This window comes from Purpureocillium lilacinum (assembly GCF_023168085.1).
Source record: "Purpureocillium lilacinum CBS 284.36 DNA, scaffold_4, whole genome shotgun sequence".
Classification (NCBI taxonomy): Eukaryota; Fungi; Ascomycota; class Sordariomycetes; order Hypocreales; family Ophiocordycipitaceae; genus Purpureocillium; species Purpureocillium lilacinum.
Genome location: NW_027072114.1, coordinates 2,254,690 through 2,268,171, shown reverse-complemented (window position 1 = coordinate 2,268,171; position 13,482 = coordinate 2,254,690). Strand labels below are relative to the sequence as shown.

Genomic DNA, 13,482 nt, shown 5'->3' with positions numbered 1-13,482 from the left:
GAGGTCTGGTGGCCACACATACAGGACACGGTGCCTCTCCTTCAGGCGAGTGTTATGTGAGGTGCTTATATACTCTCACCTACCTTTCACTACACGCAATCCTCTAGAGTCTTTGCATCCTATGTGTAAATACAAATACAAGTTCATGCAAATGTGTTTTGAGCAGCCCGCTCGCGCACAGTCTCAGCCAGAAGCCTCTTCTTCTTCTCCAACTCCTCAACGCTGCTGTGATCCTTGAACACCTCGTCCATCTCCTCCAAGCTCTTTCCATTTGTCTCGGGCACGAAGTAGAATGTCCATGCAAACGACAGGAAGCAAAAGACTGCGAAGAAGACGTAGGCACCGAACCCGGTGTTCTGAACCAAAGGCGGGGTGATTAAGCCCTAAAGCATAGTCAGTGCCGTCCTAGTACACTCACGCATTACTGCGACATGAAGTCGAACTTACCACAATGAAGTTGTTGATCCAGTCTGAAGACGGTTAATGTCAGCATGCAGGGGAACCCACATTGTCTCCGATAGACGCCACTTACTGGAACATGTAGAGATCGAGACACCCTTGGCCCGCAGTGACGAAGGGAAGATTTCAGATGGCATGGCCCAGGGGACGGGTCCCCAGCTTGCACCAAAGGCAAGCATGTAGAACAGCAGGAACGCAACGCTCGTCCACCCCTTGTCTGTATTGGCAGGCCAGTTGTGCGAGTAGAGGCCAACCAAGATAGCGATGATAAAGTGGGAGATAAACATGCCAACGCTTCCATACATCAGTATTTTGCGCCGGCCAAAGCTGTCCAGTGTCCAAAGGCTAGTCAATACACCGATGAGCTGTGTCACGTTCAGTACGCCTGACATGATAAGCTGCATGTTGTGATCGAGGCCCATGGTGCTGCGTAAACGCGTCAGCCAAACCAACAATGGTAGGACCTCTTGCAACTTACCCAAAGAGAGTCGGGCTGTAGTAAATGAGGGCATTGATGCCGACAAACTGCAAATTTAATGTCAGCTTTGCTTGGAACCTTCATGTTGAGCGGCATTTCTCGTACCTGCTGGAAGAACATGAGGCCCGCACCAACATGGGTTCGACGCCAGCAGCCTTTCTTGAAGCAGTCGCCCCACGCCACCACCTCGAGCTTCAGCTTTTCCACGGTGCCGCCATTGACAAGCGTCGGATGACGCTCTGCCAAGATCCCCTGTTGAAATTTGGATTCCGTGATGATCTCTAGCCATTCCCGTTGAACCTTGGAGTCTGAAGGCGGCAGGCACCGGAGTCTGGCCAGGTTGTGCAGCGCATCCTGCTCGCGTCCTTTGGAGGCGAGCCATCGAGGCGAAAAGGGCAGGAAGATAGCACCAAATCCAAGAAACAGGCCCGGGACCATCTGAAGGAGGAACGGGAGTTGCCAGGACCAGTCAGACTTTATGTACTGAGTTCCGTACGTGATCCAGAAGGAGACGACAATGCCGAAGACGATGCTCAGCTCTTCCAGGACGAGGAGAGTGCCGCGAATTTCCGGAGGTGAGATCTCGGAGATGTATAGAGGCACTACCATGCTCAACCTGGCACCATCGACTATGGTCAGTATGAGAGCACCCTGGCGAGAGCATAGAATAGGATTGGAGGCTAGACCACGCACATGCCGATGCCGATTCCACCTATTAGCCGAGCAATGACAAGCATAGCATAGTCAACTGCTGCAGTCTGTAGTGCTGATCCGATCGTAAATATGACGACGGCAATCATAATCGAATACTTTCGAGAGTAAGCGTCGGCTACCCAACCCTGATTCAGAGCACCTTTTACCACAGCAGTTAGCGATACAAGGTTTACCGGCTAGGCTGGGCTGTGATGGTGTACCGATGAAAGCGCCAAGGGTAATCATCGCAGTCATAAGACCCTTGTAAAATCCAGCGCCAGATGCTGTGTCGGAAACTTGCTCGAATCGGCCGAGAAACTCGGGCATCACGAGGATGACGGAAATGACGCCCTGACTGCAACAGAGTCAGCCCGACCCATCGAGATAAAAGAGAGCTGGAGACGAACTCGTAGCCGAAAAGGAGGCCACCAATGGCACTGAAGGAGGCACACAAGGCGACATAGCGAGATGCGGCGATGCCGCGGAAACCTGGCTGAAGTGAGTGATTATTCACCGTCAACGGCGAACATGGCTCGGAAGGCATACCTGGTGGCCCATACGGCTCAGTGTCGAGGTCCGCGGGGCTGTCAATCTCTTGGTGCTCCGTGCCTGCTAGTTCAGACTGCACCTTGTCCATGGTGGCAGGTCGACGACTGGGCTGGAGAAATGGTGGCCGGTCGCTCAGTGCGAATATCGTCCCCGTGGAGAATGGATGGGCACTGAGGTAGCACAGGAGAAGCAGTGTGGTAGGAACCACCTGAGGTCTGTGGGACGAACCAGGTGGGACATTTTCATCCTTTTATGATGTTACAACGGACGGACACATTCGCCAAGGTCTCTTGAAAGACGGACAGCCACCAGACCAATCCCTGGCGAGGTAATTGCGCCCCCGGCACTCTTCCAGCAAGATCTACATGTGGTCCTAGATCCCCATGGGGCAAACGCCCCGGCCAACGGGCGAGAACGGAATCCGCCTTCTACAGGGCGGCTGTTGACTGGAGACCCGCTGGAGAGGTGAGACACCGGCATGACGAAAAGTTACGAGGGGGTTACGGGGTGGTCTGGGGAGCGCGTGCGGGGGAGACCTTGGGGAAACGGGTGTGAGGGGTTTGTCCAGCAGGGGTTTGCTCGGCACCTGCAGGGGGCTGACGGCAATGGCTTGGGCGGCAAGATTTCTTCAACAAACCTAATTCACCTCCCGGCACCGACGCCCGGGGGTTTGGCTTGGGCGGCTCGACACGAAGCCCAGCCGCAATAGTAGACATGGTAAGCAAACACTGGGCATTTAAGCTGAGTCTCCAACACCATTTCATCCTTTGTCTATACGTTGGCTTTGCTAAGTGATTGTTGGGACCGGCTCGCGGTCGGAATCATTGCTCTCGTGTCTTTAAGTTCGGCAATTGAGCATACCGACTTCTGGAAACCGGCATGGATGCAAGGGCCATTCAATAAGCGACCACCAGCACCATCGCAAAACACAGCCGCATCAGCAATGCCAAGCATCGGCTGCCGCAACGGCGAGGCTTTCCATGATGAGGGATCATGACATAGGTCGTCCCGTCTCCAACGTGGCTCCGTTCATTGCGACGGCGCCGCGCATTTCCTTTCCGCGTTAGCCTGCCGCGTCAGGCCGTTCTCACCCCAGACCAGCGCGGGCAGACCAACTCCATGATTACTCCATCGAGTTAGTGGCGGCGATTTCCCCCCCAAACCGTGCCCTGTCCAGAGACGGGAAGTTGGCCCGAGTCAGGGCCTTGCGTTGGAGTCCATCACATTGCTTGAGACGGGGCCGACTTCAAGAAGGGCAAGTCTGGGCATGGTTCCTCCCAGTCTGGCAGGAATACATCTTGACCATTCCTTCACCCGGAACCAGCAAGCGATCCGCCGAAATCCACATGGCTCGATAACAGGCAGTCACGGCAGAGGAAGCGCTGCAGAGACCATCTGTGACAAAGATGGCCGAGGGCATTGACCCTGGCACGGGTATCCCTTGTTCGGTGAGACCCCTGTGTCGCGAAAGCGGCACCAAGAAGACGCAGCAGCGGACGGCCCTGCACAGATGCATCATGCAGGCCCTTGTCAGCAGCAGATGACAAGGCCGCCGTACATATCGCGCATCTACAAGTCAGCAACATTCGACGCGTGCAAAACTCATCACTAACCGAGGCAAATCCAGGGCTGTCGGAGAAAACATATCAAGTGCCAGTGGAGACTCGGGGTGTCTGATACGGATGCATCGGCGGCTTGTGTTCGTTGCACAGACTCAGGCGAGACGTGTGTGCGAGGATTGAACGTGCGTTTTAAACACATGCATTATGTGGATCGGTAAGTCGGGTCCTAGGCCCTGAAGCTCCTGGTAGATCAAAACACCCTCACATTGATGTTAATTTTCTTGTTGAAGATCAAAGGGATATGAAAGCCGGAGATGGGTCAATTACCCCCACCAAGGTAGCCATGACCATCCCCTGCCTTGTCACTTGCCAGGAGAACTCATTTTCGCAGTCTGCTTTGTAGATGAGACGAAGGATGTTCAGACCCTCTACGATGACAGAGAAAAGAAACCATCGCAGCTGGAGGGAAAGGTGCCAGGGTATCCACATGCACTTACAAGACTTCCCATGCGCCTCGGAGAGCCGCAAGCGCCGCTCCCAGTGACACTGGGCTTTGATGCCGACACGCTTCACAATTGCAAAGACCTGGAGCAGCGTAGGCTGTCAAAAATCCCGTCAGGGTGTAAGCTCGGTTGGTCCAACTCGCCACGCCATTCACCTTTGCCGCTAGATACATGGCGTGAGGCCAGGCTCATGAAGTACTACGTCGAGTACATGTCGAGTTGGGTAGGCCATTACTGATCGCATCTAGTTGCGGTACGAGGTTGACCCGAGTCGCAGTTTGACTTGTGCGATTCAAAGCAACACTTCGCAATTGATGTGCCGCAAAGGGCTCTGTCCTGCCCTACTCTTCTCAACGCCATATTTGCACTGTCAAGCCGGCATCTGAGCTTGAAAGGAAAGCATTTCGACACTTGGATCTCGAATCATTACCACGAGCAATGCCTGCAGCAACTATCGAGCATCTCTAGCGATTCACAAGCTCTGCGTAACGATGACTTGCTGGCGGCAACCATTTTGCTGCGAACACTGGAGGAACTGGAGGGTCAGTTTCTCGCTACGCGAATTGTCATGCCCAGGCCATTGCTGACAAGTCTCCGAGTAGTACCACTCCTCGGTACTGACAACGAAGGGCATCTCCTTGGGATACAAGTATTCATGACGGCGCACGGCGACGCCAGCACCGCAAGCAGTCTGCGAAAGGCCGCGTTTTGGATCGGTCTTCGCCAAGAAGTTACCATGGCCGTTGCGAGCCAACGGCCGATCAAGACCTCACTGAACCACGGCTTTGTTGACCTCTCGTTTGGGACTGCGGACGATGACACTTGGGCGAATAGAGTCATAGTCCACTGCGCGAAGGTCGTGCAGTTTTGCTTTGGTAAGGACCACCATTCCCTGGAAGAATATCGCGCATTGGTGGAATACGAGGAAGGGTGGCTGTGTGCGAGGCCGTCGAGCTTCCTCCCCATTGCGTATAGCGAGCCGGATCCATCACGCAACGAAGTCTTTCCTCACATACTCTACCTCAACCATGCCATTGGTACGTGTTTGCAGATTCTCCGCCGAGGCTTGACTTTTGAGACTGATAGACACATGCGAATAGTGATTGGTGTGGTTCATTGCATCCTGGCACAGGCCCTTCTCATGTGCTACGATCCCACGGTGCCTAGGGTAGGGCCGTCGCGTATGGCGGCACAAGCGGCTCGCGAAGAAGGGATCAGACGACAGGTGTTATTGCTTTGCGGAACAGCACTATCCAACGAGTCCACGATTCCAGCCATGATCACTGCGTCGCTGGGGATCGCGACGTGCGGCGACCGACTCAACGATGAGGGTGAACGAAAGGCATTGCTGGATGTACTCATCAGGACCGAGACGTGCCATGGGTGGCCGACAGGGAACATACAGAGGGGACTGAAGGACGCATGGGGTTGGCGAGATTAGACGTTTATCCGGGCAATTGAAACGATAAGCCGGAAGTCGCGGCACGTTGATGATGACGGGGAGGCTGGAGTCTGGTACCCGTTCACGAACTTGGGTCAGCAAACTGACTGCAGGCTGCTGCGCTAAGGGAGTCTCCGACCCGTTACAACTGCAATTGTCGTATCTGCCGAGCCAGTGCTGGAGGGATACTCGGGCCCGATGCTCATTTGCCGTCTGAGGCGACGAAGTGGCAGTTTCATCCGAAGGACTCGTCATGTGAACTTGAAGACTCACGATCGAGGAAACTTGCCCGATTGGGCGGTTTTCCGAATCTGGCAATCCCGCTCCAGCCGCCCCAGATGATGCAGCTCACAACGTGCCGCCCAGAGGGCAAGTCAGGGCACCAAACCGCCTCCAAGCCAGGTCTCTCGGAGATTCTTGCCAATCTGGAGGTTGGGGAAGTTTGCCCCGACAAAAGTGGCGGGTCCTCGTCTGGCACTGGGGAATGTGGGCATGGCCAACGATCCCCTCAGTGGCCCCCCTGTAACTGCCCCGGTTTTACCCCAGCGAGGCGCGGTTCCGGGTAGATCTTGGCGGGATCTCAGCGGGCTCAGCGGGCTCAGTGGAGAGACAGCTCGCTGTGCCGTTGTCGGTGGCGTTTCGTCAGGAGACTCGGGAAAGGTTGAGACTCGCCCGAAGACCGAACTGGCGGGCAGTTGGCCGCCGTGGCGTGAGACAGAAGTTGACCCAACGATGTCGGAGGAGACCCTACGTATAACTAAGAGGCTGGTCGCAACTTTCTCTCCACCACCGTCTGCGCCAACTTCTCTACTCGACCGTACACATATTTGCTCGGCTCAATTGGACCGCCCAGACCCAAGAACTCGCCCCTCTGTCGACCGCTGCCGTCGCCGTGTCCATGCCTCCCCGCAAGCTCAAGATTGGCGTCGCCGGCCTCGGCCGCATGGGCAAGCGGCATGCTCTCAACTTCTTCCAGTCGGTCCCGCGTGCGGAGCTCGTCGCCGTGTCGTCGCCCGATCCCAAGGAGAGGGAGTGGGCGCAGGAGCATCTCGGCGCATCGGGCGTCGGCGTCTATGAGCACTTCGACGACATGCTGAAGCACGCCGGGCTCGAGGCCGTATGCATCGCCTCCGCCACTGCCGTTCACGCGGCGCAGTCCATTGCCGCCATTGACGCTGGCAAGCACGTCCTGTGCGAGAAGCCGCTGGCTACAACGCCCGAAGTGGTACGTCGGACCCCTGGGGTTGCGCTCTGACGGTGATTGTCGTCGCTATGTCGCTGACCATGCCAACCAGTCCCAAACCGTCGTCGACGCCGCGGCGCGCAGGCCAGAGCTCAAGGTCATGTGCGGCTTCTCGCGGCGCTTCGACGAGAGCTACCGCGACGCCTACGCCAAGATGCAGGCTGGGGTGATCGGACGGCCGTGTGTCTTCCGCAGCCAGACGTGCGACATGCTCGACCCGTCGGGGTTTTTCGTCGCGTACGCCGAGTTCAGCGGCGGCATCTTTGTCGACTGCTCCATCCACGACATCGACCTGGCGCTGTGGTTCTTTGGCGAGGACGGCGAGAGCAAGGTCCGGTCCGTCAGCGCAGTGGGCATCACGGCCGTGGAGCCTGGTCTGCGCAAGTACAACGATCGCGACAACGCGGTCGGTCTAATCGAGTTCACCGACGGGCGCATCGTACACTTGTACTGCTCGCGCATGATGGCCGCCGGGCAGGAGGACACGACCGAGGTCATCGGCACCAAGGGCAAGCTGGGCGTCAATACGATCCCCGTGGCGAACTTGGTCCGCGTCTACGAGCCCACCGGCATTCGCCACGAGGTACCCAAGAACTATTGGGACCGATTCAAGAACGCCTTCACACAGGAGGCCATTGAGTTCTCCGATTGCTGCCTCGACGACACCCCTGTGCCGGTGAAGCTGGAGACGGCGGTGTCGGCGGTCAGAATCGGCGCGGCGCTGCAGGAGTCGATGATTACCGGGCAAAAGATTTGGTTCAACAATGGGAAGCGGGTCGAGCGATCTCAGCTATGATTTAATTGCTGCTTGTGTTTAGGCTTCCATAATCACTATGCTGGAAGCAAGGGTTGCGAGATGGACGGCAAGCTTGACTGCCTAGATCGCATTCAAGCCGACGATCGGATCCTGCGATGACTTCAATGTGGAACCGCCCATCACTGCAATTGCCAAGTCAGGAGGCTCATGTGCTCGTTGCCGATCCTGCATATGTAGCTTGCGGGTCGGCGCACGATATTCCATAATCGGGTGAGCGCTGATTTAGCTCATCAGCTCCTTCTCTCAGCTGCATTGTCCGCCGCGAGACTTCGCCCACATCATAACCACAATACCAAACTCTCAGGGCGTCGCAACCCGCGCGATGAGGCTCATTAGTACCAAGACCCTCGAGCTCGAAGAGTTCTTCGATAGTCACGTCCCCGACTACGCCATCTTGTCCCACACGTGGGCCGACGGCGAGGTCTCTCTCCAGGACTGGGCCGACAGGAACAACCGCCGTTTCAAGCCAGGCTTCCAGAAGATTGTCAAGGCGTGCGCCGAGGCCGTCAAAGATGGCATCGACTACATGTGGGTGGACACCAATTGCATCGACAAGACCAGCTCCGCAGAGCTGTCGGAAGCCGTCAACTCGATGTTCAAGTGGTACCAGTGGTCCGTCGTCTGCTACGCGCATCTCGAAGACGTGTCGCATGCCAGCATCCAAGACTGCAGCGAGCCGGACAGCGAGTTTCGAAAGGCAAGATGGTTCACAAGAGGGTGGACGCTCCAGGAACTCATCGCGCCGACCGTGGTCAAATTCTTCTCAAACGACTGGCAGGAGATTGGAGCCAAGGCAGACATGACCTTGGCATTGACGATCTCGGAAGTCACTGGGATCTCAGCGTGGTGTCTGCGCAGGGGACAATTCTCCAAATTGAACCCGCTGCGCGGTTACAGCATCGCTCAGAGGCTATCGTGGGCGTCCAGCCGCTCCACCACTCGCGTCGAAGACCAGGCGTATTCGCTCCTCGGACTGTTCGACATCTCGATGCCCCTCGTGTACGGGGAAGGATCGGAAGCTTTCGCGCGCTTACTGGAGGAAATCATGCGCAAGTATACGGACCACAGCATACTCGCCTCGCAGCTGCGATACGTTGACTTTTTGCCCCGGTCGCCAAAGGAGTTTTGCGAGTCGCAGTTTGTGGCCACTGGAAAGTCAACGCAACTGAGAAAGCACTACACACCCCAGATCCATTCTTATCCGTTCCAGATGACCAATTCGGGGCTCCAGATGACTCTCCCGATCGTCGCCACCCTCGCGCCGGCCTTCGTCTTCGGCGTCCTCGATTGCTGGGATGCCACCTCTGGGACGACGCAGACAACTCGCTCTCTGTACCGCATATGGATCCCTTTGGTGCGCAAAGGGCCCGAGAAGATACGCCAGTTCACCAGAGTACTATGGCCGTCTCCCTTCCTTCCCGTGCGTTTGGTGTCGGATCATGAGCTCGGCATGAATCAAGGCCCCGGGCAGTCTGGTCTGACCAAGAAGGTCGTGACGCTGGCGCTCCCTAGCCGAGACGACGCAGCGCTGGGGCCGATCGACCTTGTGCCACCTGACTCCTATCAGGACATTTTGATACAGAAGCCGTACGCGACGACGTTGTCTGTGCCTAAATGGCAGCCTCGCGAGGCTGGTAGCCCGTTTCTGATCTGCTTACCAAGAGGCCCGGCTAAATATCGACTATACGGTGTCTTTCCGCAATCCAACGATGCCGATGAGCTATTTCGCGAGCAATTGTCGTCAGCATTGCCACTGGTGCAGTCTCGTCAACTGCCACAGCTAGGCCGGGTCTGCTCTCCCACGAGCGAGGGTGATGAAGGCGTGCAGCAGACAGCCCCCGACATTCATGGTGCAATCATCGTGTTTAAAGAGCGCCGGTCCCAGCCACCTCGATTCGTCGCAGTCTGCTTGGCCAACCTACCAGAGACAGACGAAAACGGGGCCACAACCTATGATCCTAGGTGCACGATTATTCCTAGCTGGAGGCCTGATAATGCGGACGACCAAGAAGTCGCTATGAGAGGACTGAATGTGCGAGAGCTTGCGAGAACCGATGCCAACGGCGATCTGCTTGTCACCGTTCAAAAGGCTCCGTGCCCGAGCAATGCGACGGCCAAGGGGATGGAGCATCGGTTCGTCGGACTTACCCAGATCGTCTTTGATCGCAACGAGTTGATTGTGGAGCAAGCGAAATTAAGTGCACTCAACGCGTTCGTCATGCCGGGCATGTTGGCTTACATGGGCAAGACTTGCTCCGATGAGGAGTAGACTTGGCGACGCTTGCGAGGTGCTTCAGACGCAAGCCGTCGGAACACTGGCGATTCCATGGAAGCCAAGAGGCCTCGCCGAAACCACACCTTGTGCCGGCAAAGGCCAATCTGGATGTGAAAGTCTCTTGTTAGGTAAATTATCCACAGGACGCTCCGCGTGGCGGCGAAATGTTGTCAATTCGGCGCCGAGCCAAGGCGGGTACGCAACCCGGGCCCCCATCACGCATCGTCCAGATTCCAGAAGTTCACGAGCTGCAAGCCAGCTTGATAGACTCCACGATTGACGGGCAGTTCGATCGTCGGCAAACTAGGTCAGCAAACCCCTCTTTTCACCCGTTGACGCCGCTTCTCCCCCGCTTTGCGCCGGCTCTTTATCCCCGACCGATAAGCTTGAAGAATTAACCTACCCCTGCCAACGGCCTCCATGCCACAACCAGGCCTGGTCTCCAACTGGTATCCAACGACTGGGGACATGCTTACTCGGTAGAGAACGACAGGATTGGCCAATCAACAATACAGCTAGCCTCTTGAAGCAGGTGCCATGTAATGGTAAATAAGGACCGCCGTCCGTTGCTCGACTTTATTTAACCTCGCCCGCGTTGTTGACTCCATCCACCAAGACGCGCAACCATGCGGCACGGTTGAGAGACTTGTTCTGGCTCGCTTTCTCCGCGCGGGGTCGGCCTTCGGTTTCTTGGGACGTGGCAGGGATTCGCCGGCTCTGCACGCGGTGTGAGACACATGCAGCTTGTCGCGGGCGGCTTCGGCGGACAGGCCGATGCGACCTGCCTCATTGTGTCATGACCCATCAAATGGCAGAGGGGAAGTCTCCCCCAACTGCCACAAAAGCTGAAATATAAGCTGTCGCTCCTGCTGCGATCCCGAGCACTTCCTTCCAGTCCGGGTTGTCAATTGGAACTTTGCATGGGCCGCGCTGGTAGTCTGACGTCGCGCCAGCAGGGCCACCACTGACACCAGACTCGATCACGCCTCGGGAGCAAACTACAATTCACGAGTCATCAAGTCTGGACTTCTGTCGATATCGGGCAGCCCATATTGCATACTCTTTTCCGTCGTTATTGTCAGCATCTGAGCATAGCTCTATCGCTCTCAGTCTTCATTGGGCATGCCGAGACATCCCGCGGCCGGAACCATGTCGTCAACACGGCAATTCTCCACCCAAAAGGTGTTGACGTCTGCTCTTGCAGCTGCCTCATGCTGGAGCGGCGGCCATGCGTCCAAATGCATCCCTCGCGGCAATCCCTTCGACGTCATCGACCCCCAGAACTGGGTCAACCCCGACCGCATGACCTGGGATGACTTTAAGGCACCTCCGGGGACGAGTTGGGGCGATCCCTCTCGCAAGGGCTCCAGCCGGAACTTCAATATTGCCCTTGTAACTGTCGACTACGAGGACAAGTCGTTTGCGATCACAGGTCCGCCGAACTCGACCATATATGGCAACCCCCAGCCAGTCGCGGCCAACATTCCTCGCGAAAAGGTCCCTGGCTTCTATCGGGACTTGCTCAATAAGCCCAACGAGCTCAACAAGGGCCACACGCTTCACGAGTACTGGATGGAGGACTCTGCTGGCAAATTTGGAGTCGATCTGACCGTCTTTGGTGCCTACCGCATGCCCTCCAAATCGTACCAGTATGGCATCGACGATGGAATGAACCCCGGCGCGTGTCCGTCTGGGGCCACGTGCAACTTCGACATCAGAGACGACAGTCTCGGCGCTTGGCGCAAGGATGTAGGAAATGAAGTGGCAGATTCGTTCGAGCTTGTCTTCATTCTGTCGGCCGGCCAAGACGAGTCCGCTAGCTGGCAAGAGTTTGGCGAGATGAAGTTTGCCACCAAGGAGGATGTTCCCGCAGCATTCGGGCCCCCAGCCGGCGCCAATGACTCGGCCGTCAACTACGCTTCCACGAGATACGTCGAGTGGACCTCTTGGGCCGCAGCGTCCAACATCTGGCCCAATGCTGGTGGCGGCTCCTCGACCCAATGCGAGAGCTCTGGCATGGGCGTCTATGCACACGAGCTTAGCCATCTGCTTAACATTGGCGACAACTACAACAACCCTTACGGTACGCCGCTGCGTCGCGCTTACACTGGCCCGTGGTCGATGCTGTCCCGCGGCTCGTTCAACGGTCCCGGCGGGCCGCACTCGAGATGGCAAATCCCGGCGCTGCAGGGAAGCTCGATGGGCTCGCTGCACACGATGCGCGACAAGCTCCAGCTGGGACTGGTGGCCAATTCCAGCGTGCTGAGAATCTCTCGAACTGGGCTCGCCGGCTCCGGACCGGTTGTTGCGCGCATCACAGCACGTGCCGTCAAAGCAGACCTTATGGGCCTCCGCGTTGAGATGGGCAACGACCTCGCCCCTGCTTGCGATATCGCCAAGGATGTCCTCTGCGATGGCGGTGGCTACAACAACTACGAGATGGAGGTCGTGGACCGCATGGGCGCCGACTCGTTCCAGCCAGATGCAGGCGTCATGATCAGCAAGACGAAGACCGTCGCCAGACAGCCGTTCCAATGGACCATCGACGCGAACCCTCAGGACATCAATCTGGTTGACTTTATCCGGCCAAACGGGACGAAGGCAATGGCGACCATGGGCGACTATCGCCAATTGGCGGACGCGCTGTTCCACGCTGGAACACGCTCTGGTAGTGAATTCGAGTACATCGACAAGGCAAATGTTCTCCACATGTACGTGCTGAAGAAGCATCGCGACAAGACGGGTGTTCTCTCCTACACGGTCGGTGTGCGATCCCTGAACGGCACGGATGCGAGCGAACATGGCGTCAAGCTGTCACCAGGCAAGGTCGCTGGCGGCAAGAACAAGGTCACTGACAAGGGCGTCTTCTGCTCCTTTGACCTCACCAACAACGGCACATACGTCGCTGGAGGATCCCATCCCCAGGATCTGACCCCGTATCTAGGCACAGACATTTACCGCCTCCAGGCCGAGGTAAAGGGTTCTGGCTGGCGAGTCGAGCTGCCCAATGCGCTTGCCTTTGCAAAGTACGGCGAGACCACCAGCGTCCACGTCGCAGTCGGTGCGTCAGCTCACGCCGACAAGGTTGGCAAAGTGACGCTGGTGGCCACGTCGGAGTCGGACAAGAAGGTGCGGGCGACCGCCGAGTGCCAGGTGAAGAGGGATTGAATGACGCGATAGTCGAGTTTTAACGGTGCTCGTTAACGATAGCGATACGAATGTACATTTGGCAATTGAAGCATGAAGTGACGAGTCTCCCAAGGCCCACTCCAAAGTCGATAGAAAACATCGAATGTGTGGCTACGTGAAAGTAAACGTTTGACAGCACGAGACAACAGTGCGGTTTACAGAACTTGAAGAACCGACGTAGATTATATAACTGCTGCGAGAAGGCGATTATGTACCTAATGATGAAGCCCAGGTTCCGCTGTTCTAGGCTCCGCCATCGTCGCTTCGAATATT

At 56.7% G+C, this 13,482-nt stretch overlaps 4 protein-coding genes across 4 annotated transcripts; 3 read left to right on the top strand and 1 right to left on the bottom strand.

The window, feature by feature from the left end:
• Positions 1-143: 143 nt before the first annotated feature.
• Positions 144-2,267, bottom strand: PLICBS_005858 (uncharacterized protein; the record flags this gene model as incomplete). Its single annotated transcript, XM_018319584.2, has 9 exons — positions 144-383; positions 448-470; positions 533-885; positions 938-984; positions 1,043-1,553; positions 1,631-1,790; positions 1,852-1,985; positions 2,038-2,119; positions 2,177-2,267. The coding sequence occupies 9 exons, from the start codon at positions 2,265-2,267 to the stop codon at positions 144-146; spliced, it is 1,641 nt and encodes a 546-aa protein (XP_018182058.2).
• Positions 2,268-6,583: 4,316 nt separating this feature from the next.
• On the top strand, positions 6,584-7,724 carry PLICBS_005857 (uncharacterized protein; the record flags this gene model as incomplete). The annotated part of the gene is made up of 2 exons (XM_018319583.2): positions 6,584-6,910; positions 6,981-7,724. 2 exons carry the CDS (start codon positions 6,584-6,586, stop codon positions 7,722-7,724), a joined length of 1,071 nt encoding a protein of 356 aa, XP_018182057.2.
• A 343-nt stretch (positions 7,725-8,067) lies between these two features.
• PLICBS_005856 (uncharacterized protein) lies at positions 8,068-10,014 on the top strand (the record flags this gene model as incomplete). Its single annotated transcript, XM_018319582.2, has 1 exon — positions 8,068-10,014. The coding sequence occupies one exon, from the start codon at positions 8,068-8,070 to the stop codon at positions 10,012-10,014; it is 1,947 nt and encodes a 648-aa protein (XP_018182056.2).
• A 1,155-nt stretch (positions 10,015-11,169) lies between these two features.
• On the top strand, positions 11,170-13,188 carry PLICBS_005855 (uncharacterized protein; the record flags this gene model as incomplete). Its single annotated transcript, XM_018319581.2, has 1 exon — positions 11,170-13,188. One exon carries the CDS (start codon positions 11,170-11,172, stop codon positions 13,186-13,188), a length of 2,019 nt encoding a protein of 672 aa, XP_018182055.2.
• Between the last annotated feature and the right edge of the window lie 294 nt (positions 13,189-13,482).